The sequence below is a fragment of the Mizuhopecten yessoensis genome, unplaced genomic scaffold, assembly GCF_002113885.1.
Source record: "Mizuhopecten yessoensis strain PY_sf001 unplaced genomic scaffold, ASM211388v2 scaffold11091, whole genome shotgun sequence".
NCBI classification, from domain to species: domain Eukaryota; kingdom Metazoa; phylum Mollusca; class Bivalvia; order Pectinida; family Pectinidae; genus Mizuhopecten; species Mizuhopecten yessoensis.
This window is the reverse complement of record NW_018408875.1, coordinates 477147-501967: the sequence shown is the minus strand read 5'-3', so window position 1 is coordinate 501967 and position 24821 is coordinate 477147. Positions and strand designations below refer to the sequence as shown.

Here is a 24821-nt window from a genome sequence, read left to right as displayed (position 1 = left end):
GCCAGAAGTGTGAAGGTAAAGGCTAAAAGTGTGAAGGTAAAGGCTAAAAGTATGAAGGTTAAGGCCAAAAGTGTGAAGGTAAAGGCCAAAAGTGTGAAGGTAAAGGCTAAAAGTGTGAAGGTAAAGGCTAAAAGTGCGAAGGTAAAGGCTAAAAATGTGAAGGTAAAGGCTAAAAGTGTGAAGGTATGGGTCAGTTTGGTCATTGAAAAAAGTGAAAGGTATAGTAAAGGTGACCTTGACCTTGGAAGCAGTGTTATAGTAAAAGCTGACACAGGTGATTCACTAGTCTTGCTGTTTCCTGTGTTTTTAGTGTACAGAGGAACAAAAGTAGTATGAAGAAACCTAGTCCTGCTGGAGGGCGTCCCAAACCCCCAGCTGCCCCCAAACCCAAGCCTGCCTTCCCCCAGTGTCGCTGTCTCTATGCCTACGATGCCCAGGATGTTGATGAGCTGAGCTTCAATGAAGGAGACATTATTGACCTAGTGAAAGAAGGTACAAGAAACAAATACCTATCTTGACTTGGCCCCATTTTCTATATCGCTGTTTTGTGAAAAGGCAGGAATGTCATGAAAAAAACCTTGATTATTATGAATTTGGATCATTGCAATACCTTGTCGGTATTGAAATGTAATTCTAAAGATTTCTTTTTGGATATTCAAAATTCATGTACTAAGTTTATAATTTATTTGTTACTTTTTCCTTGGTCGTGACTTTAACATACCAGGTACACCTTATTGTAGGTCACTGCAACCTACTTTCTCTAATTCACTGACTTTGGTTTGATTTTGTGTTAAACACATTTTCTCTGACACTTCAAGACCCAAATATTATATGCAGATAATTGTATATCAGTGTAGTGCATCGTCATAAAATTATGACAGGTAGGTCACAGTGACCTATATTTCTGCCTCACCAACTGTGGTTTTACTTTCCATTTAGCTCCATTTCCTTCAAAGGAGGAGAAGGGGGTGTTTGTGTTTTTCAAAACTGATTTCTTATTGAATCTTAAGTATTTAATTCAAACTTTTTTTAACTTTCAGAGGCTACTGGCTGGTGGACAGGAAAGCTGCGAGGAAAACAAGGTCTGTTTCCGGCAAACTACATAGAAAAGCTGTGATAGGCAGAGCTGTGATCTCCAGGACATTCCGACAGAAACTAGGCAACATTTGTTACAAATTGCTTTAGCCCGTCACAGGGTTGGTTTGTGTGATAGGGTATGGGCACTGTGGGTCTGGTGTTTTACTGTACTGAAGATGTAGTCTTACAGACCCATGATAGGGTATAGCTGAGACTGACCAAGTGGTCGTATAGACAGACTGTAGTATATGTGATACTATGGGTGTCGTGTGTCCGACCTGTTATTGGGTATGCAGGACTCTATAGCCGGAGTGGATGTCACTGTGCAGGATTCTAATTTGTCCCTGGATCTTGAAGGGCCATACTTCTGTTGCCTGAGGCTTACTGACCAGTATAACTGTTGGATAGTAGCCCAGAGATGACTTTCTGATAAGTAATGTGAAAGTTCATGCGTGGCCTTATGAATGATAAACATCTGCTTGTCTAGTCGTTAGACACTGTATCAGTTTTTATATACAGTAAAACCTCTTTATACTGCCAGTATTTGTTCAGCAAAGTTTTGGCGTTATAAAGGGGTTGGGCAATATGTCGAGGGAAACATAAACATAACTTTAGACCATGAAATATGTTGGCAGTGTAAGGAAAATTGCAACAGAGGAAGGGCATTGTATGGAGGTTTTATTGTACTTTTACAATTGTTAAGTTTTCCTCTGTTGAGGATTGTATGGAATTGCATGTAGTCTGCAATACTTAGCCAACAGATTGTTGATAAATTGTATGCAACCATTAGCTGTTAGACCTACATCGAAATTTCTAAATGAGAGTACACATGATGTAACCGAGTTTAGAGTAGAAAGTATGAAGAACCTTAGCTTAGGCTATGAAGGTCATTGCTTAGACTATAAAGGTCATTGCTTAGACTATGAAGGTCATTGCTTAGACTATGAAGGACATCACTTAGACTATAAAAGATGTTGCTTAGGCTCTGAAGGTCATTGCTTAGACTATGAAGGACATTGCTTAGGCTATGAAGGACATCACTTAGACAATAAAAGATATTGCTTAGGCTCTGAAGGTCATTGCTTAGGCTCTGAAGGTCATCGCTTAGGCTATGCATTGGATGAACTGTGCCCTAGGACTAAGAATCTGAACCACTACGTAAACACATATAGGACGTGTAATCTCCCTGTTTAAGACACAAGAGTGTATATGTGCATGTATTTGTTACGTTAATGCTTGTTCCAGTTACAAAGTCTTCACTTGACGACCGGTTATTTAACAATGTGAACTTGTTCATTAGCCTTATCTGCTCAACCTATAGAAGACCTTATAAAATGGCTTGATATTTTAACTTTGGAGGTGTGGCCTTTGTCATGGCAATAAGGCCATAGATGTCATCACTTGACACTGCATTATATATTGTATCATTAACTCATTCACCCCTGAAATTTCATAATGAACTATTCCAACCTTTGAACTGGAAGAGTTCAAATGTATCTTCAAGGGTGAATGAGTTAAAAGCTTAAGGGTAGTGGTAGAAACTAGGGTAAAACTATTTAAAATCAAATGCGGTTTCCTAATTATATAACGGTACTGCTTCATAAATGTTATAGAATTATTGAGTTTGATGTTGTCACTGGTGTCAAGCCCTTTTAAGATCATGATTGAATTAGTGTTCATGAAAACTTGGAAAATAGGATTGAAATAAAACAAAAGCTCCTAACAAAATAACCATGATTTATAGAAATTTGTTACATGAGAAGAATATATTACAAATTTCTGAGGGGAATATTGACAAGTTATCATCTATGCAATGAATATAAGATGAAGTCCAGAAAAAAAGTCAAATATTTTTCTTTAAAATATTTTTTATATTTCATAAACAAAAGTATGGTATTACATAGATTTTGTCATTAGAGGAGAATATATATTATTAAAATTTACTATGTACAGAAATTTTATTAAGAATATTAATAATCAGTTTTTACGATGTCTGTTTTAAGTCCAAAATGACACTACCAAATTGGAAAGTTACACCCAAGTTATGACCGTCCTATATATGTATTTATCGTTATATATACCACCCATAAAACACAAAATGTGCCTTGATTTTGAATGAACAGCCACCTCAGATGATATAGAAATGTGTGTCGTATATTGTTCATTTTACACTACAGCACATTGTACTAGATAGTGGAGTAAGCTTCACATAGGATCCAGTTTACTATATCATAGTGCAGTATACATGAAGAAATATATTAGCAGTTTTTAGCTCTGATTAGGAGTGTTAAATTATGTACAGTGCAAATACATAATTTTCATTTCAGAATATAATAGAAGTAAATTTCATTATGTAATGCTAGTTCAGGTTTGTGTTATATTTTCTGTGACAGATAAAGCAAAAATGTTACTACACTAAAAGATACACAAGTACAGTTCTTTGTATTAGCATATATACTCATTTCCACGCATCAGTGATAATTTTTCAAGGATTTTGCTACAGCTATATTGCAGTGATTTATATGTTTACACTTTTATTTTTAATGCGAAATTTCTGAAATATTTTCACAGCTATAATAACATGTTTACAGTATTGTCAGTTGCAGCATATCAATAAAGAAAAGACAATAAGTCTCAAAATATATAATTACCCGGTAATGAATTTTAAATTAAGATATTATTTAAATGATCAAAAAGTATATTGAAGTAAAAGTCGGAGTATATACTGTGTGATGGCTATAGGAGTAATATATTTTTAAGGATATATTTTTTGAAATATACAATATGAAATTTACATGGCCTGCTGTCTGATTGAATAAGAACAGCCAGTTAACTTGTGCCATAGATTTGTTTAGGTATTTAAATATGCAACAAATAGACTTTACATACCATATTTAATCTTACTAACATTCAAAATTGAATTTGAAAGTATAAGTATATAAGGTATAATGCATGGTTTTAAGCTATAATCCCTCAGGATTTAAATGCCTTTTAAGAAAAAAATCATTTAAAAAGAACTCCTTTTATTTTGGAAGACAGTTATTAACAGAAGCGGATAATTGAGAAGCAAGATGTTTCCTGTAATAATTTATAAGTTGTCTCAAAAATATACAATAGTTATAGTAATTATACATTTATATGTGTATAACAAATATAGCGCCAAGAAATCCTTTAGAAATATATTAAATCACGATTGTGTATGAAGGAGTAAAGTATTTAGGCAATTAGTCAGTACATATAGATAATAGAAATTTGTAACAGGCTCAATTATACATTTTAGTTAGAACATTTTATAATCAATGTTTAGTTTGACATATTTAAAACATGTGTAAAGTTGTTTAAAAAAGACCTTTTGAACACCCTAAAACCGTCTCGACTAACAAGGTTTCTCTGTATAACTATAGCAGGCAGGAATTAACGAATGTGTTTCCAATGAAATCAAACATATACATGTATTTTGTTATCTTTCATTTAATACAGATGTATATAATACCTGTGTAGTAATTACATGAAGATGTTTAAGTATATGTTTATGATTTGATAGTGAGGTACCTGTAAGTCGTACATGTAAAATATGAATGCTCAGTAAACATTACATACAATGTATTAAAATCGTACTCTATACCAGAGATGACAGTAATGGCTGTGTGGAGGATGTTCGTGTCGGGGATAATAACCGAAATAAAGATCACACCTCACTTATAGCTATAACAACAGAGGTCAGTTTTACTACATCATTGGAGTCTTTGGGAGAACGTTCTCATCACAATCTTAAGACTTGTGTTTGATAGAAATATTTCATAAATTGTGTCGGAGGGAAATATTAAGCCCTCCGTATATTATACGTGTATTATGATTCCATTAATATCCATGGGATAATTTTCCATACATTCTGGTACCTAAATTTAATTCTACAATCAGCTATGTAACAAGGATTTTCGTTACTCAACAACCATGGATTATCTAAACAACAACAACCATGGATTATCCAACAACAGCTACCGTGCTGTTCCAAAGTCTTCGATGTATAACTATATAATACATATCTTTGTTAAATAATAGCAATCTCAACTGGTCTTTGAAATTGACAAGCTTGATGACACGAGAAGCATTTTGCACACCGAAAGGAACAAAAGTCAAATATTTAAGTAATTCAAAAATACATTTTGTTACATAATCATCTTATTCTAAAGTATATTATATTGGAATGTGTTTAACTTAGGATTCAAATATTTTTTGGAAAAAAATACCAACTTAGGACTGTAAGCCTTATACATGTAATAACATGTAAGAATTAAGGATAGTGTTGGTGACAAATAGCTTAGTGGTCTAGACAGTTCAATTGAAAATGTTATCGTTCCGAAATGTTTGATATTCTGATGATGATGACAATAACTGCAATCTTTTGAAGCAAATATTTTTTTTATCAAAAAAATCAAAATGAGGAGGACGGTTTTTGTGATATCTAAGAGTTTTGTAAAATGTTAAAGAAGAGGTGAGAGGTCAGGATAGAATCAGAGAGAGGTTGTTGACCCTTGAACCTACATGCTGACAATAGTGCTGCTGTAAGGCTTATATTTCTTTGACATTTTCACCACTGTAGACCATAATGGACTCATCCAGAGCAATGCATGGTAGAGTTTTATAAGTTACATAGGGTGAAAGGGTTAATAAGTACATTGGCTGCTACATATCTAACATTAATGTTATAAGAATATTACTGGAACTTATTTTTTAACAATATGAGAGATCTGGTGTTGCCTTAGATCTGGTGTTGCCTTAAAACCTTTATTTTCTATATAACAAAGAGCGATGATCTGGGTCCACTATCTTGTTCAGAAACTGATCAACTTAATTATTTATTCTTATATTAAAAAACATTGAAATTCAGAACTTAAGTTGTATTTATAAGGATTCATAATTATCCTATGACAACAGACGAAAAACATTTGGAATTTTTTACATAATTCTCAAAAACATCATTTTGAAATTTGAGTTAATGACTTGACACAGGATTTGAACATTACGGCCCTAATGGCAGGAGATGACAGCTGAGGTGTATCACTGTAACTTTTTATACACATGCCTTTTATTATAGATTATTGCTGTAGTTTAAGTATATAATTTTGTACATATGTAAAATATCGCCACGGTATTGTAAGTCTCCTGTCACTTTTTATCACTTCTGGAATTCTGTTAATTTTTGTGGATCAATTCCATCCCATTGTTCCAATTGTATATACACTTAAACATGTATGTATGTTAATAATATTTAACTATTATGGTAACATTGGTCTCTGTGCTTTGTTATGAGAGATGGATGGCCAACCTGAGGAGTCGAGATATGTGTGACTTATGGTTAGTTGGAAATCGATAGAGAAAATAGTATGTATGGTCCAATCAGTTTGTTATTTTTGTTGGTTGATTGATCAAGATATAGGAGTAAGCATACTTTCCCCCCAATTATGAGGAAAAAAGAAAATGTAGATTGATAAACTTATATTTTTGCTTTATCATTTACATTTTGTATTATCTCTTGTAAACAAGACTACAGATACTGTCCAATCACAAACGTTTTAGTATGTGAAATTGCAAAATTAGTTGTCCATGAGAAAGAAAATCATGAAAAGTTATCACCTCATAAAAGTAACAGCCATGATATTGACATCCCACCAAAAGGTCTATGTTTGCAGTAAGATCTTTTCCCAGAATTTGTATAAAATATATTTTAAGTCATACAATGTATTATAGCATACATACAATTTATTACAACATATATATATATATATATATATAAGTCAATGCCTTATAAATACAATGTAAAAATGGTGTATTATGTATATACTACAATCACACAAGAACACCTGGATGGGCTCGGTGTGTATGCAATGTACATTATACAAATAACAATGTATATCCTGTACATGTACAGTGTACATGTATAAACAATGCATGTTTTGTACAGCATAGATTTAATGTACATAAATCAAACAGGACATACAATGTGTACATGTGTTATGTACATGCATTATGCATTTACATGTTATGTACAGTTATATTGGGTACAATAAATACATAAGACATTGTATATATATACATTGTATATATATTGTATACTATAGATCTATATACAATTCATATTATACACCATACATTTTAATATGTATGTTAACAAAGATGTATACAATATTGATTCAGTTTACAATGGGCAGTCTACATCTACAAATATTCATTGCAATATGTACAATTTGTACATAAACATTATATGTACATTTTTTCATATTTCATAAATTTTACTTTAAAGAAATTGTTTCAAATTATGTAGATACCTTATGGTTTATAATTATGACGATACCTTATGGTTTATAATTATGTATATACCTTATGGTTTATAATTATGTAGATACCTTATGGTTTATAATTATGATATTTCCTGTATGACATTTTAACTAGTGACAAATGCTATATTCATCCTCCGTCTTTCAAGTACAGTGTATACACCACATATATCATGTATCCGCTCTATTGCAGTCATGACCTAATTATAGCGATAACAGATATTTTTATAGACGTCTGTCGATGATTATAATTGTTAAAAATAAAAATTGATTGACTCTTTGCATGTGTCTTATGTCTTGTGTATACAGACGCTATTGAGAAATGCCCTATCACATATATTGGGCTCATTTCATTCAGGAGGATGCTTCCCTGTATGTGTGACCAGTGGGATATAAGTACATAGTCAGGGCTTCATGTATTGTACATCTTCAACAATCTGTAATGACCGACAATCTGTAATGACCGACAATCCGTAGATAATGTACCGACAACGGGTTATTTACATGAACTTAAATGTTTGTAATTTTAACCCAAAATTAGAAAATTTCATTCACACAGATTATAATTTCAGGATCCTGAAATGTGAAAGAACTAAATTATCGTGGCTCATTTTCATGCTTGTCATATTCGTTCTGCGGATTATATTTTTGCAATCACGCTATTGACCCACAAAATCACGAAAACATCTTGCTATACAGTAGTATTGAATAGGGCAGATATTTGGAAATCATTCCAAGTAAAAGCTTGCTTCAAACAGTTTTTATATCCCTAAAATCTAGTACACACTGGATGGTCTGCTTATCTGTTTTTTGGCCAAATGATACCTGGATAATGAACAATCACACTAAGTTTAGATGCCCTTGATGATGGGCGTGACCTGCAAAAGGTCAAGATTGCGTTTGCTAAAAAAAGAATTTTGCATGACTTTTCATTTCTAGATAATAAATTGAAAATGAATGATCACAAAACATTTAAATTTGGTGTGGTCTTTGACCCGGGGAATGTGAAGAATTCTATTGATTCTGAGCCTTATTGGCTCAAGGTCAAGGTCACCATTTCTAGTAATAGAGTTTTGCAGAAAGATTGATCACTCGAAGATGACGCTTTGTGTCAGTGTTGCCCAGGGGATGTGAAAAACCAAAATGATACAAGGCCTGACTGGCTCAAGGTCGAGGCTACTATGGCTAAAATAGAATTTGTATGGTTTTGTCCGTATGATTAGCTTAGAAAGATCATGATGCATATGGACCCATTTATTTACTTGCCATGATCACAGAACATTTACCTTTGATGGGTATCGACTTACAATTGTAGCTTCCCCTCTCCAATACAAACTATTTATATATTCATTCATGAAAATGCTCCAATTTTAGGGGGGTGGGGGTGGGGGGATATGCTGACAGCACTCTTGCTTAGGCTATTTGAGCTACATAATGTACCATCTCTTGAAGGACTACTAGTATAAGGCCTTAGGTCACGGTATTTGACTAGTTGGTATCTGGCATTGAGGGCTATCATAGTTATTCAAATAACGTATATTACAATGCCCTTTATCAAAGGTCACAGGGGTCAAATATATTGCAGTCTATAAAAGACTAATATCTAGTTTCAGAAGGCCTGGAGTCCTGATACATATGGTAGCAAGTATAAAAGGATATGATATATTCAAATGATTTACCTAAAATCACATGTATCAAATATGTTTAAAATCTCCAAATAATATTTATTTAATGTCTAGTAGGTCTAGAATCACATCAGGGATGGATTAAGCTATCAACAATGTTTTAAGTAAATTTCCTAGACCTTCATTCCAGGTCATGGGGACAAGACCTTCATTCCAGGTCATGGGGACAAGACCCTCATTCCAGGTCATGGGGACAAGACCTTAATTCATTCCAGGTCATGGGGACAAGACCTTAATTCATTCCTGGTCATGGGAACAAGACCCTCATTCCAGGTCATGGCGACAATACCTTCATTCCAGGTAATGGGGACAAGACCCTCATTCCAGGTCATGGGGACAAGACCTTTCTTCCAGGTCATGGGGACAAGACCTTAATTCATTCCTGGTCATGGGAACAAGACCCTCATTCCAGGTCATGGGGACAAGACCTTAATTCATTCCAGGTCATGGGGACAAGACCTTCATTCCAGGTCATGGAGACAATACCTTCATTCCAGGTCATGGGGACAATACCTTCATTCCAGGTCATGGGGACAAGACCTTCATTCCAGGTCATGGGGACAATACCTTCATTCCACGTCATGGGGACAAGACCTTCATTCCAGGTCATGTGGACAAGACCCTCATTCCAGGTCATGGGGACAATACCTTCATTCCAGGTAATGGGGACAAGACCCTCATTCCAGGTCATGGGGACAATACCTTCATTCCACGTCATGGGGACAAGACCTTCATTCCAGGTCATGGGGACAAGACCTTTATTCCTGGTCATGGGGACAAGACCTTCATTCCTGGTCATGTGGACAAATATGTTAAAATCTTGAGTTCTATAAAGAATTATAAGGCCAGTAGGTGGCATGAATGAAGGGCGAGCAAATTCGTCCAAATAAATGCTTGACAATGAAAGGTACCATGACTCCGACTGTTAAAGACTTCAAACTACGTTATCATCACAAATTTTTCAATTTAGCTCACCATGGATTTATTAAAATGAAAAATATTTAGAAATATTTGATAGACTTTAATGAAATTTCAAATTCTTTATATATAAGATATCTCATCATGTACTATACAAGATAGCTCATAGTATACATGTATCAGATCTCTTACATAAAGCATTTCAATTTTGATAATCTGGCCATAAAAATTGTAACGTTGGCTTGCCATCCTCTCTGGTTTATAGTGATGTAATCGCCTACCTTCTCAGCCTGTTTGATGTTTCAATCCATTGGGATACAATAAAGATATCATGAATGGAAATTCTTGATGCAAAACCCAAAACTAGTCTGACAAAGGAAAAAGGATTCATCTATAAATGTCATCCTGCATTGATGAAGTTTTGATTAGTGTTAAACGTTAATCCCCTAGTCCCTGTAAGTCAATAAAATGGAGCCATGAAATTTTGTTTGTCTCAATATTACAAAACATCACCACATTTCTTCCTCGGAGGCAGGAAACATCAAAATGTTTATTATGTGTGGGCTTTGCATATTTATTTTTGGACTTCCCTTGAAGTAATGATCAGTAATGAATATTCATCAAGTAAGATAGAAAGATAAGTCGCTACTTGCTGAAATGTTAGGAGGCGCTGTTGCAGACCTTTGTTTTATACAGGTTACCTATATACCTGTATGACAATCTGTACTCAGCAACATGGCATTGCATCACAGAACTCCTCTGTATATGTGTACATAATCAAGTTTTGTAGCTCTAAAGATTATAGCATTAAAAATTGCAGTGTTTCGTTGAGTGCAGTTTAAAATCATTATCAGTTTTTCAATAAGATCGATCAATAAGTTTAAAGAGATCAAGGATTTGTTGCTCTTATGATAAACCTGGTTTTATTTGCATTTAGGGAAAGCATTTGGCATGTTCAAAGCTAGGATATTTTAATAATAATTCACAAGTATAGTCCTGATGAATTTATTTAGGATTGCTTAAAAAAAATAAAAAATGAAAATAGATGCTACACACAGATGTTAGCTTGTTGGGTCTGTATGTCAATAAGATTTTGATAGAAATTAGAGTATCACATTCAAATTAATGTGTTTATACAAATACATGCACGACTCTTGGTGACAGAAAAATGCTGTAAATGGAGGTAATTCACAATACAAAGGGACTTCATAGTTTTATTGCAGTACGTACTATTGCTTCACTCCGAACCAGTCCTGTGCTTTGTTAAACAGACTAAGTAAAACATCGTTTCACACTGAACTTGAAGACCAAAGCTGTATAAGACTGATAAGCGGTGTCCTGTTGACGGTCAATCTTGAATGACCACTGTACATGATGGAGAATCTGCACCGGTGCATAGTAAGTATATAAGATTTTGTATTAAACAGACTATTACTACAATACACTAACTAAAAAGGAAATAATAAGAAAAAACATCTATTTAATTCCTTGTAATGCACTAAACCTCCTTAAACTGCTGTTGTTTTCGTTCAGGAAAATGTTAGTGATACATGTATTAAGATGTTTGGTAATATTTCAGGGGTTGGTTTTTATGACCTATTTGCAGGTATGGTCATTGAAGAACGAGCTAGGTTTATTTGTTCGAGGAAAACTGGAATACCCGGAGAAAAACCACTGACTTGCGGCCAGTATACCTGTCAACTTCCCAATGAAGGCATTAAACCCCGACCCAGTGGTGGAGAGTCGGACACCTAAACCACTCAGCCACTGTGGCCCCCTATGATATTTCAGGGAACATATGACATCAAAAGAGGGGTACCATGGAATATTGTTGGTGGTAAGTGAAGGGGCAAATGAAAAGATTTTACTGTAAAATTGAAAATGCTTACCCTGGTAAGCAAGACTATGTTATGTAATAATAATTTTACAGGCTGATACACTAGCAGTAAAATGTCAACAGTCGTAGACTGCATATATACATGTATTTGTAGATAATTTCTATAACACAACTGAACAAGAAAAACTGTTTTTATGTGTGATATGATTTTTATGAAAGAGTCATAAAAAGTACAAATATAAAATATCACATCAAAAATCTCCCATTTTATCCATGTCAAACAGTTTATGGCACCGTCACTGATATGTCACAGAAAAAAGGCTGGGCAGCATGTGGTTTATCACTTTTGAATTAATCATTTAGATTTTGTTGAATCGTTTGGTCTTTAAATGAGACCCAACACTACTGTACACTAAATTAATCAAAAACAAAAAAAATTTAACACAAAATAGCATTAATTGCCACAAATAAACATGCATTACCGTACTTTACGAACGTAGGTTTGAGATTAGATAGGAATGTGATAAATGTCTCCTGCCACAATTTGTATTTAGAATCTCACAAATGTTTCCTGTACACATAAAACAGCTTCCAGAAAACAAAGCAGCCTTACATTAAGGTGTAAATTCAGATAAGCAGTTGGCACATTTTTATTATTTGAAAATAAATATCAGATAATTCTTTTGTGAATTTGAAATCCTTGCAGATTGCTCAGTTCCAATGTTATATAATGAAATTCTGTCCCAACAATGAGTGTCTATCTGCCCCAACCCTCTCCCACCCACATCAAGAAAAAACCCAACATAGGAATGTTTATGAAGATAATTGTCGTGATGAAATATGAAGGTATACTTTTTCGGCAAACTTATTCCTTACTTGGTAATATCAATGTTAATAAATAAGATTTCTAAACTATCTGAGCCTTCATATTATCAAGTAATATATTAGCATCCCCTTCGCAACAGAAGGTCATTCAGTTAGCACTAAGTCCTTACATATATTATGTAATGTTCCGATTTTACATGTACATTTCCATTTGTAAGAACATTTGTACATACATGTATGTTGACCTGTGCCTTTGCTCAAGTTTTCTTTCAGATCAAGATGTCAAGGTCATTATTACTATTTGTAGTAAATATTTCCCTTGTTCTGGCGACTTTATTTTAATGGATTTGGATAAAAGTTAATTACATTAATAAGCTTAATAAGATATTTTCAATTTAAACCAGCCATAGTGGTTTGTATCTTGTTTTATTGCAAGGTCACTGTCAAGGTTATTCAAGTCCACCACACATCATGATCAGTGTAGCTTAGAATTCCTGTAGAGTTGAATTGTATTTAGTACATTATTTTTATGAAAATCAATATATCAGGTGATGGAATCGGAAATAAACTCCTGATTTTGTTTTGTACACAGGGTTCGAAGTCCTCACATCATTTAAGATCATATGAAGATGATTGCCTCCGGATGCACTACTTACAAGCAAGGGTTTATCAAGGTAGGACAGACATGAAGTGAGTCCAAGTGTTACAATGTTGACAGCAGATTAATTCTCGTTTCTCCAATGTCGTTTAAGCAGAAGTCAGAATAAACCCGAAAGTTTGGTAGGAGGGGGGTCCTCTGGCATAATTCACTTCTTAACATATCATTAATGGAATAAACTCCAGAATAACTGAATCAGATGACTGATCATTGATAACGGCGGGTACATGTATGTAAGATTCCACAATGTTGCCCTAAAAGACACTAGTGTCTTCAGTGGATCAGGAACATCAGTTATATATGTTCTGACATAACCTTGGATGAGTGGGTTTATCAATGGAGGGGTGTATTTGGGTTTATCAATGGAGGGGTGTATTTGGATTTATCAATGGAGGGGTGTGTATTTGGGTTTATCAATGGAGGGGGTATATTTGGGTTTATCAATGGAGGGGTGTATATTTGGGTTCATCAATGGAGGGGTGTATATTTGGGTTTATCAATGGAGGGGTGTATAATTGGGTTTATCAATGGAGGGGGTATATTTGGGGTTATCAATGGAGGGGGTATATTTGGGTTTATCAATGGAGGGGGTATATTTAGGTTTATCAATGGAGGGTGTATATTTGGGTTTATCAATGGAGGGGTATATATTTGGGTTTATCAATGGAGGGGTGTATATTTGGGTTTATCAATGAAGGAGTGTATATTTGGGTTTATCAATGGAGGGGGTATATTTGGGTTTATCAATGGAGGGAGTATATTTGGGTTTATCAATGGAGGGGGTATATTTGGGTTTATCAATGGAGGGGTGTATATTTGGGTTTATCAATGGAGGGGTGTATATTTGGGTTTATAAATGGAGGGGGTATATTTAGGTTTATCAATGGAGGGGGTATATTTGGTACCAAAAGAAGGATGTAAGTATAAAGTCAAAAGGTGTCTGCCTAACAATAAAGGGGTTGTATCGGTATCAAGGGAGGGGTTGTATGGGAAATAAGGGAGGGGTTGTATGGGTAATAAGGGAAGGATTGTATGGGTAATAAGGGAGGGGTTGTATGGGTAATACGGAAGGGTTGTATGGGTAAAAAGGGAGGGGTTGTATGAGTAATAAGGGAGTGGTTGTATGGATAATAAGGGAGGGGTTGTATGGGAAATAAGAAAGGGTTGTATGGGTAACAAGGAAGAAGTTGTATGGGTAACAAGGGAGGGATTGTATGGGTAATAAGGAGGGGTTGTATGGGTAATAAGGAAGCATTGTATGGGGAAAAAGGGAGGGGTTGTATGAGGAATAAGGGAGTGGTTGTATGGGTAATAAGGGAGGGGTTGTATGGGAAATAAGAAAGGGTTGTATGGGTAACATGGAAGAAGTTGTATGGGTAACAAGGGAGGGATTGTATGGGTAATAAGGAGGGGTTGTATTGGTAACAAGGGAGGGGTTGTATGGGTAACATGGAAGGGGTTGTATGGGTAATACGGAAGGGTTGTATAGATAACAAGGAGGGGGGGGGGTTGTTTGGGTAACAAAGAAGGGTTGTATGGGAAACAAGGAAGGGTTGTATGGGTAACAAAGAAGGGTTGTAAGGGCATCAAGGAAAGGGTTGTAAGGGTAACAAGGTAGGGGTTGTATGGGTAATAAGGTTGGGTTGTATGGGTAATAAGGGAGGGGATGTATGGGTAATAAGGAAGTGTTGTATGGGTAAAAAGGGAGGGTTGTATAGGTAATAAGGGAGGGGTTGTATGGGTAATAAGGGAGGGGTTGTATGGGTAATAAGGGAAGGGTTGTATGGTTAATAAGGGAAGGATTGTATGGGTAACAATGTTTGGTTGTATGGGTAGTAAGGGAGGGGTTGTATGATTAATTAGGGCGGGGTTGTATGGGTAATAAGGAAGTGTTGTATGGGTAATAAGGACGTGTTGTATGGGTAAAAGGGAGGGGTTGTATGGGTAATAAGGGAAGGGTTGTATGGGTAATAAGGAGGGGTTGTATGGGTAATAAGGAGGGATTGTATGGGTAACAAGGGAGGGGTTGTATGGTTAATTAGGGAGGGTTTGTATGGGTAATAAGGGAGGGGTTGTATGAATAATAAGGAAGTGTTGTATGGGTAAAAAGGGAGGGGTTGTATCGGTTATAAGGGAGGGGTTGTATGGGTAATAAGGAGGGGTTGTATGGGTAATAAGGAAGTGTTGTATGGGTAAAAAGGGAGGGGTTGTATGGGTAATAAGGGAGGGGTGGTATGGGTAATAAGGAGGGGTTGTATGGGTGATAAGGAGGGATTGTATGGGTAATAAGGGAAGGGTTGTATGGGTAATAAGGGAGGGGTTGTATGGGTAATAAGGGAGGGGTTGTATGGGTAATAAGGGAGGGGTTGTATGGGTAATAAGGGAGGGGTTGTATGGGTAATAAGGGAGGGGTTGTATGGGTAATAAGGGAGTGTTCTATGGGTAAAAAGGGAGGGGTTGTATGGGTAATAAGGGAGTGGTTGTATGGTTAATAAGGAAGTGTTCTATGGGTAAAAAGGGAGGGGTTGTATGGGTTATAAGGGAGGGGTTGTATGGGTAATAAGGAGGGGTTGTATGGGTAACAAGGGAGGGGTTGTATGGGTAATAAGGAGGGATTGTATGGGTAATAAGGTAGGGGTTGTATGGGTAATAAGGGAGGGGTTGTATGGGTAATAAGGGAGGAGTTGTATAGGTAATAAGGAAGGGGTTGGAAGGGTAACAAGGGAGGGGTTGTATGGGTAATAAGGAAGGGATTGTATGGTTAATAAGGGAGGGGTTGTATGGGTAATTAGGAAGTGTTGTATGGGTAAAAAGGGAGGGGTTGTATGGGTAATAAGGGAGAGGTTGTATGGGTAATAAGGAGGGGTTGTATGGGTAATAAGGAGGGGATTGTATGGATAATAAGGGAGGGGTTGTATGGGTAATAAGGGAGGGGTTGTATGGGTAAAAAGGGAGGGATTGTATGGGTTATAAGGGAGGGGTTGTATGGGTAATAAGGAGGGGCTGTATGGGTAACAAAGGAGGGGTTGTATGTGTAATAAGGAGGGATTGTATGGGTAATAAGGTAAGGGTTGTTTGGGTAATAAGGGAGGGGTTGTATGGGAAATAAGGGAGGAGTTGTATAGGTAATAAGGAAGGGACTGGAAGGGTAACAAGGGAAGGGTTGTATGGGTAATAAGGAAGGGGTTGTATGGTTAATAAGGTAGGGGTTGTATGGGTAATATGGAAGCATTGTATGGGTAAAAAGGGAGGGGTTGTATGAGTAATAAGGGAGTGGTTGTATGGATAATAAGGGAGGGGTTGTACGTTTAACAAGGGAGGGGTTGTATGGGTAATAAGGGAGGGGAGGAGTTGTATAGGTAATAAGGAAGGGACTGGAAGGGTAACAAGGGAGAAGTTGTATGGGTAATAAGGAAGGGGTTGTATGGTTAATAAGGGACGGGTTGTATGGGTAATAAGGAAGCATTGTATGGGTAAAAAGGGAGGGGATGTATGGGTAATAAGGAAGTGTTGTATGGGTAATAAGGAAGCGTTGTATGGGTAAAAAGGGAGGGGTTCTATGAGTAAAAAGGGAGGGGTTGTATGGGTAATAAGGGAGTGGTTGTATGGGTAATAAGGGAGGGGTTGTATGTTTAACAAGGGAGGGGTTGTATGGGTAATAAGGGAGGGGAGGAGTTGTATAGGTAATAAGGAAGGGACTGGAAGGGTAACAAGGGAGAGGTTGTATGGGTAATAAGGAAGGGGTTGTATGGTGAATAAGGTAGGGGTTGTATGGGTAATAAGGAAGCATTGTATGGGTAAAAAGGGAGGGGTTGTATGAGTAATAAGGGAGGGGTTGTATGGGAAATAAGGGAGGAGTTGTATAGGTAATAAGGGAGGGGTTGTATGGGTAATAAGGAAGCATTGTATGGGTAAAAAGGGAGGGGTTGTATGAGTAATAAGGGAGTGGTTGTATGGGTAATAAGGGAGGGGTTGTATGTCTAACAAGGGAGGGGTTGTATGGGAAATAAGGGAGGAGTTGGATAGGTAATAAGGAAGGGACTGGAAGGGTAACAAGGGAGGGGTTGTATGGGTAATAAGGAAGGGGTTGTATGGTGAATAAGGTAGGGGTTGTATGGGTAATAAGGAAGCATTGTATGGGTAAAAAGGGAGGGGTTGTATGAGTAATAAGGGAGGGGTTGTATGGGAAATAAGGGAGGAGTTGTATAGGTAATAAGGGAGGGGTTGTATGGGTAATAAGGAAGCATTGTATGGGTAAAAAGGGAGGGGTTGTATGAGTAATAAGGGAGTGGTTGTATGGGTAATAAAGGAGGGGTTGTATGGGAAATAAGGAAGGGTTGTATGGGTAACATGGAAGAACTTGTATGGGTAACAAGGGAGGGATTGTATGGGTAATAAGGAGGGGTTGTATTGGTAACAAGGGAGGGGTTGTATGGGTAACATGGAAGGGGTTGTATGGGTAATAGGGAAGGGTTGTATAGATAACAAGGGGGGGGGGGGGTTGTTTGGGTAACAAAGAAGGGTTGTATGGGAAACAAGGAAGGGTTGTATGGGTAACAAAGAAGGGTGGTATGGGCATCAAGGAAAGGGTTGTAAGGGTAACAAGGTAGGGTTAAAGGGTAAACAGGGAGGGGTTGTATGGGTAACATTAGAGAGGGATTGTATGGGTATCAAGGCAAGGGTTGTATTGGTAGCAAGGAAAGGGGTTGTATGGGTTACAAGGAAGGTTGAACGGGTAACAAGGAAAGGTTGAAGGGGTAACAAGGAAGGAGTTGTATGGGTAGCAAGGAAGGGTTGAATGGGTAGCAAGGAAGGAGTTGTATGGGTAGCAAGGAAGGGTTGAAGGGGTAACAAGGAAGGAGTTGTATGGGTAGCAAGGAAGGGTTGAAGGGGTAACAAGGAAGGAGTTGTATGGGTAGCAAAGAAAGGGGTTGTATGTGTAACAAGGAAGGGTTGAAGGGGTAACAAGGAAGGAGTTGTATGGGTAGCAAGGAAGGGTTGAAGGGGTAACAAGGAAGGAGTTGTATGGGTAGCAAGGAAGGGGTTGTATGTGTAACAAGGAAGGGGTTGTATGGGTAACAAGGAAGATTTTTTGTCTGTGTGAACAAAACATTCTTGATGTAATGAATCATTACTAATTAAAAGTGATGTATCTTAGAACAGAATTTAGTTCCTGTACATGCAGGTGGCAGTTGAAGGGGATTATATTTTTGAGAGAATGTAAAAGTGCAGTAGTTTGATATGGGACAGATTTATCAATGGGAGAGGTGTGTGGAATGAATGCCTGTAAGTTATAGGGGTAATCTGTTTGATTTGTGTAACAGTGCAATCCGAACACATTGATGTAATGTCGACTGTTTATAAGGGACATGGTGATGATGAATAGAAGGTGCAGATAAGGACTATATTTCACGTAAAAGGTGGGGGCGTAAAGATGATTGTATGTTGGATGGTAAGGAACTTAATAACACATGAAGACGAAATCCTGTAATTCCATAGTTTCTATATAACTATAAAGCAACATAGAGTGTAGAATCATTACAGATTGCTGAGAGAGTTCTTGTTACACTGTACAAAGTGATGGACAACCTCCTTCATAATTGATGGAAAACAATGTGACGCCATCTTAGAGTTACTGTAAGTGCTATTTTTCACAGGACACTTTTTTCTCTGAGCTGAAGTGGCTGGTTTGTGAAACAGCTGAATTTCTGTAGGGCTACTTCTCCATTAGAAAAGAAAAATCAGTCTCCAGAAATAATCTGGCTGGATTTTGGGAAATACAGATTAATGGTGGTTGGATTAATGAAGCTGTACTGTAAAGGTTGTCACACAATAGTCTCTACACTAAATCTGAACCTGATGACTGAGCTGATTTATAGATACAATGGTTAGTTACTAAAGGTGTCCCCGCATCTGCTCTTTAATTAATCCCAAACAGGTATTGCAATAAAGGTTTTGCACTCTGTCAAGCCATCCTGAAAATTTGGTATAGGGCATATCCCCTATACTTTCTCATTTTGAGTTTGCATTTGTATTCATCTTGGTTAAGTGGAGTATTGCATATCAAAAAGTAGGTTACCGTGACCTATATTTGACCTTTGACCACAATCATTTAAATGAGTTTCTGGGACATATCTTCTATATTATTTCACCTAAAGTTAACTTTGGCATACAGGTTTATCTCGGGATGGCAGCTAACTGTTGCATACCAGGGGAAAGCTAATTATGTGACCTGTATTTTACCTTTGACCTTAATTTGTTAATTTCACAAACTTACAAAACAATTTAGCCATTGGAAAAATACTTTTATGTATTATATATATATATAATCCTGACAAGTTCCATGCAAATTACCAGGTAGTGTTATTGTTTGACAAACTTCTATTAATCAAAATCATGACCTTGGCCTTGACCTTGAAACTCTGGAATATGAACTCATTCAAGGCATTCTCATACTTTACCTTTGAATTATATATAATCAAATGTTGATCAAAATCTGTTAAGAAATGAAGTCAATAGAGCAATGACATTGAATCGGAACAGGATGGAACGGAAAAGGATAGGAAAGGACTGGATGGACCTGGGTAAAACACATGCTCCCCCACCCCCGCGTCTATAAAATGGCAGGGACATAAACAAATATAAAAAAAATGAAAAGATCTCCCATTCATACCATTTTACTGCAAGTTTCCCTTACAACATTGAAACTGTTTTTCTCTCATCAGAGGAAAGAACATATGTTTATGGCTGAGAGAAGGGATCTTGAGAGGTAAGGGAGATGGGTGGGGTAGTGGAGGGGGTCGTATTTTACTGTAACAACTGGAGTAGGAAATCACACTTGTACACAACTGATACTTAACAAACTGCTAATTACGACAGCTGTACTGTACATACTTGTGTTACGGGTAATGTATGTACACAGATCCCTAATTGTAGGGAGGGAACCTGGTCTGAGGAATGCAGGGTAACGGATACCATGCATGGGCGGAAACTCAGTCAATGTCAACATCGTGATCGCAAGGTTTCGGGAGTCGCTGAGAGAATGGGAACACTTCTGGCTATAAAATCTAATTAACTGAATTATACATTGTGTAATTTCGGAGTGATAAGACTATTTCGGTGTTATACATTTGTGATATATCAATGGCAGATAAATTTATGGATGGTTTCCATTGCAAATGCTTCACAATCAACTTTGAAATAGAAACACATAATCTGTGATTGTCAGATGTTGATGTTTTTGTATATACTTAAAGTATAAACACCGCTTTCCATATATAAGATCCAGCATTCCTTTCCCTTCAGGCTGTCTTACAGCACGATACACTTCTTCTATTGACTTCTGTTTTATTGTCTCAAAGACTCCATAAATACAATTGACAATACATGTAGGGTGTATTGACAGGAAGTTGTAGAAACATTTCAAACTTTAAGGTCTCCTACGGCCTATTATACTATCCAGACACGCAGTATGTTCATTTCTGCTGCAAGTACAATCTCAAACTTGTTGTTGAAGCTACAAAGTACACATGTCCCTGTAGTAGCATTGCTCGGAGGTTTCGTGTGAGAAAAGAAAGTTGATGTGTTTCAGGGTTTCATTCATAATATACAGTAGCACATGACAAAAATGCACAATTTACCAAAACAGAGTCAAAATGGTCAGGATAACTGTTTTGATAGAGGAGAGTAAAACATCTTGCACCATGCATAATCATTAAATGTCAAGGTCAGGAATAGTGTGAATGTTCAAGAAATAAATATCCGAATTGTCTTTCTAAACATTTAATATACACTGACATGGGAAAGTGTTTTGTAGTAATCTTCCCGATATTAAAGTATTTTGTAACAATCTACCCAATTTTTAAGTATTTTGTAACAATCTACCCAATTTTAAAGTATTTTGTAACAATCTTCCCGATATTGAAGTATTTTGTGACAATCTTCCTGATATTGAAGTATTTTGTGACAATTTTCCTGATATTAAAGTGTTTTGTTTGTGACAATCTTCCCGATATTAAAGTATTTTGTGACTATCTTCATGATATTAAAGTATTTTGTAACAATCTTCCCAATATTAAAGTTTTTTGTGACAATCTTCCTGATATTAAAGTATTTGCGATCATGTTGGCTGTTACCTCAGAATTTGAATCACCCTGAGATTTTTCTTTTATTGTTTTGTTAAGTTGTAACTTGTTAATAGTCAATTAATTGACAATACTTGTCAATAAGGCTATTGTTAAAAGATTAAAAGTAAAAAAAAAAAGTTTTTATAAGGCATTTTTACCAATTATTGAAATTGTTTTCCAGGTACATGTTTATTAGTTTGTAACTCTTCAAAATAGGAGATTTATAAGGAGGTGTGTATCTCCTTAACTGACATGTTAAGGTGATAGGGGGAAGATTATATTCAAAATAAAATGTTGGAAACATTTAACAATTGTCATTAACTAATACGCTATAGCATGTTAGCGACTGAAGAATTTTGTAATGGTAGGGATGGCAAAGATAAATTTGAAATACAGCTGAAAATATATTCTAAAATCAATTAGGAATACATTTAGAAGCTCAGCATTGGACCAGATAACAGTTCAAATGTAGAAGGCAGACAATGTGTTTCCCAACTTCATGTGATACATGACATCTAATTAAGTGGTTTTTTTCCCCCCAAATATGTTGGTGTTTTTTAGTCAATATTATTCTAAAGAGATATTATTTCTATTATTGAAAATAAAAACGCTATTTTTGTTGTTTTAAATGTTAATTTTTTTTTCTAATAAAGATGCTGGCTGTATTCAGCATCAGGCATGCAAAAACACCCCCACAGCTGTCTCACATAACACCGCGCCACAAACATTCATGTAGTTTGTCCATTAGCTCTGTGTACACAGAAGCGAGATATCTCCGCCAGGATTGTTTATCACTTTCAAATATGTGTTGACATATGTTTATTCTGCTTGTGATTAACACAAAAAACCAATGTGCAGTATCATCTAATTGTAGAAAGAGATTGTGATTTGGAATTTATTAGCTGAATTTCTGCCAAGTCTTCCTGTCTTTCTTTTATAATATGCAGCCATCCATCCCAAACCTATTGCACTAGCTGGTTGATTGTAATCAATGCAACATTGTCAGATTCCCAATTCTAGATTTGCCATCAATAATTTTCTATTTTTTTAATTTTCATATTTTCAATGTGATAGGTCATTTAAATCTGAATCCTGAAATAGGTCATTCTAATCTTCATATACCAATTCAAAGGTCAATGTGATAGGTTTTAGGAGGCACTATAGTCCGGTGGTAGGACGCCGGGCTCATGACCAAAGGGTTGCGGGTTCGAGTCACGTCATGGTTCTGTGTTGTATCTTTGAACAAAATACTTTACCTTTCTTGTTCCAGTCTACTCAGCTGTAAATGAGTATGTGGTTGGGCAGAGCTAGAATTGTTGAATGCTAGCTGTGAGCGCCGAAATGGCACAACCAACAGTATGCTCCCCAGGGAGTTGAGAAAGATAATGGCTGGTTGCAAAGGCCCTTTAACCATCGATAATGATTTGTGAACAGCTTTGAGACAACCTACGAACTAGGTTGTGATTAAGCGGTATAAACGAACCTCAAATTATTATTATTATTATTATTATTGGTCATTCTATGCAACTGTAGCGAAGGTCAATGTGATAGGTCATTCTGTATTATAGTAGCAAGGGTCAATGTGATAGGTCATTCTGTATTACTGTAGCAAAGGTCAATGTAAAAGGTCATTCTGTATTACTGTAGCAAAGGTCAATGTGATAGGTCATTCTGTATTATAGTAGCAAAGGTTAATGTGATAGGTCATTCTGTACAATGGTAGCAAAGGTCAATGTGATAGGTCATTCTGTACAACAGTAGCAAAGGTCAATGTAAAAGATCATTCTGTACAATGGTAGCAAAGGTCAATGTGATAGGTCATTCTGTACAATGGTAGCAAAGGTCAATGTGATAGGTCATTCTGTATTACTGTAGCAAAGATCAATGTAAAAGAGCATTCTGTACAACAGTAGCAAAGGTCAATGTAATAGATCATTCTGTATTACTGTAGCAAAGGTCAATGTAAAAGATCATTCTGTATTACTGTAGCAAAAGGTCAATGTAAAAGATCATTCTGTATTACTATAGCAAAGGTCAATGTAAAAGATCATTCTGTACAACTGTAGCAAAGGTCAATGTAATAGATCATTCTGTATTACTGTAGCAAAGGTCAATGTAAAAGGTCATTCTGTATTGCTGTAGCAAAGGTCAATGTGATAGGTCTCTCTGTACAACGGTAGCAAAGGTCAATGTGATAGGTCTCTCTATACAACGGTAGCAAAGGTCAATGTGATAGGTCTCTCTGTACAACGGTAGCAAAGGTCAATGTGATAGGTCACTCTGTACAATGGTAATAAAGGTCAATGTGATAGGTCACTCTGTACAACGGTAGCAAAGGTCAATGTGATAGATCACTCTGTACAACGGTAGCAAAGGTCAATGTAACATGTCTTGCTGTACTACTACACCAAATGTTAATAGGTAATTCGTTACTACTTTACCGAATGTCAATAGGTCATTCTGTTCAACTTTATCAAAGGTAAATATGTCGTGTCCTTATGTTTCTTCTGTACCAAATGTCTGTTTGATAGATCAAGGGTATTATTATTAGCTTACCTGGTCCAAAGGACCAAGGTGAACTTATGCCATACCGTGGCGTCTGTCGTCCGTCCGTCAACAATTTCTTTAAACAACTTCTTCTTAATCACTGATTGGAATTTAACTAAATTTGACTGGAAGCATCCCTAGGTGATGGGGATTCAAAACTGTACAAATGGTGGGGTTGACCCCCCAGGGGGCTGAGGGGAGAGGCTAAAAGGGGGCAATTTGGCTTTATTGCTTTAAGCGACTTCTTCTCTTGAACTAAGAGATGGATATCAACCATATTTGACTGGAAGCATCCCTAAGTGGTGGGGATTCAAAATTGAACAAATGGTGGGGCTGACCGCCCAGGGGGCTGAGGGGCGGGGCCAAAAGTGGTCAGTTTGGCTATATTGCTACAAACGTCTTCTTCTGTAGAACTATGTACTTGATATCAATCATATTTAATCAAAAGCATTCATGGGAGGCAGGGATTCAAAATTGTACAAATGGTGGGGCTGAGGGGCGGGGCCAAAAAGGGTTATTTAGCTATATTGCTTTAAGCGACATCTTCTCTGGAACTAAGAGATGGATATCAACCATATTTGACTCGAAGCATCCCTAGGTGGTAGAGATTCAAAATTTTACAAATGAGGGGGCTGATGGCGGGGCCAAAACGGGACAATTTGGCTATATTGCTATAAACGACTTCTTCTGTAGAACTATGCCATGGATATTGATCATATTTGGTCGGAAGCATTCATGGGAGGCAGGGATTCAAAATTGTACAAATAGTGGGGCTGACCCCCCGGGCTAAGGGGTTGGGCCAAAATAAGT

The 24821-nt window shown here is 36.6% G+C and overlaps 2 protein-coding genes across 4 annotated transcripts in view; both read left to right on the top strand.

The window, feature by feature from the left end:
• LOC110465583 (unconventional myosin-Ie-like) overlaps positions 1 to 4128 on the top strand; it is a 47582-nt gene extending 43454 nt beyond the window's left edge. For all 3 annotated transcript variants that reach the window (XM_021521510.1, XM_021521509.1, XM_021521508.1), the window contains 2 exons: positions 311 to 492; positions 1041 to 4128. In XM_021521510.1, coding sequence (XP_021377185.1) covers positions 311 to 492; positions 1041 to 1117 — 259 coding nt within the window. In that variant the 3' untranslated portion in view covers positions 1118 to 4128. The remainder of the gene's footprint in view (positions 1 to 310; positions 493 to 1040) is intronic.
• Positions 4129 to 10992: 6864 nt separating this feature from the next.
• The window catches only part of LOC110465558 (thrombospondin type-1 domain-containing protein 4-like), a 120527-nt gene continuing 106698 nt past the window's right edge, over positions 10993 to 24821 (top strand). The window contains exons 1-3 of the mRNA XM_021521476.1: positions 10993 to 11416; positions 11625 to 11855; positions 13273 to 13354. The gene's annotated coding sequence lies outside the window, so the exon portion shown is untranslated. The remainder of the gene's footprint in view (positions 11417 to 11624; positions 11856 to 13272; positions 13355 to 24821) is intronic.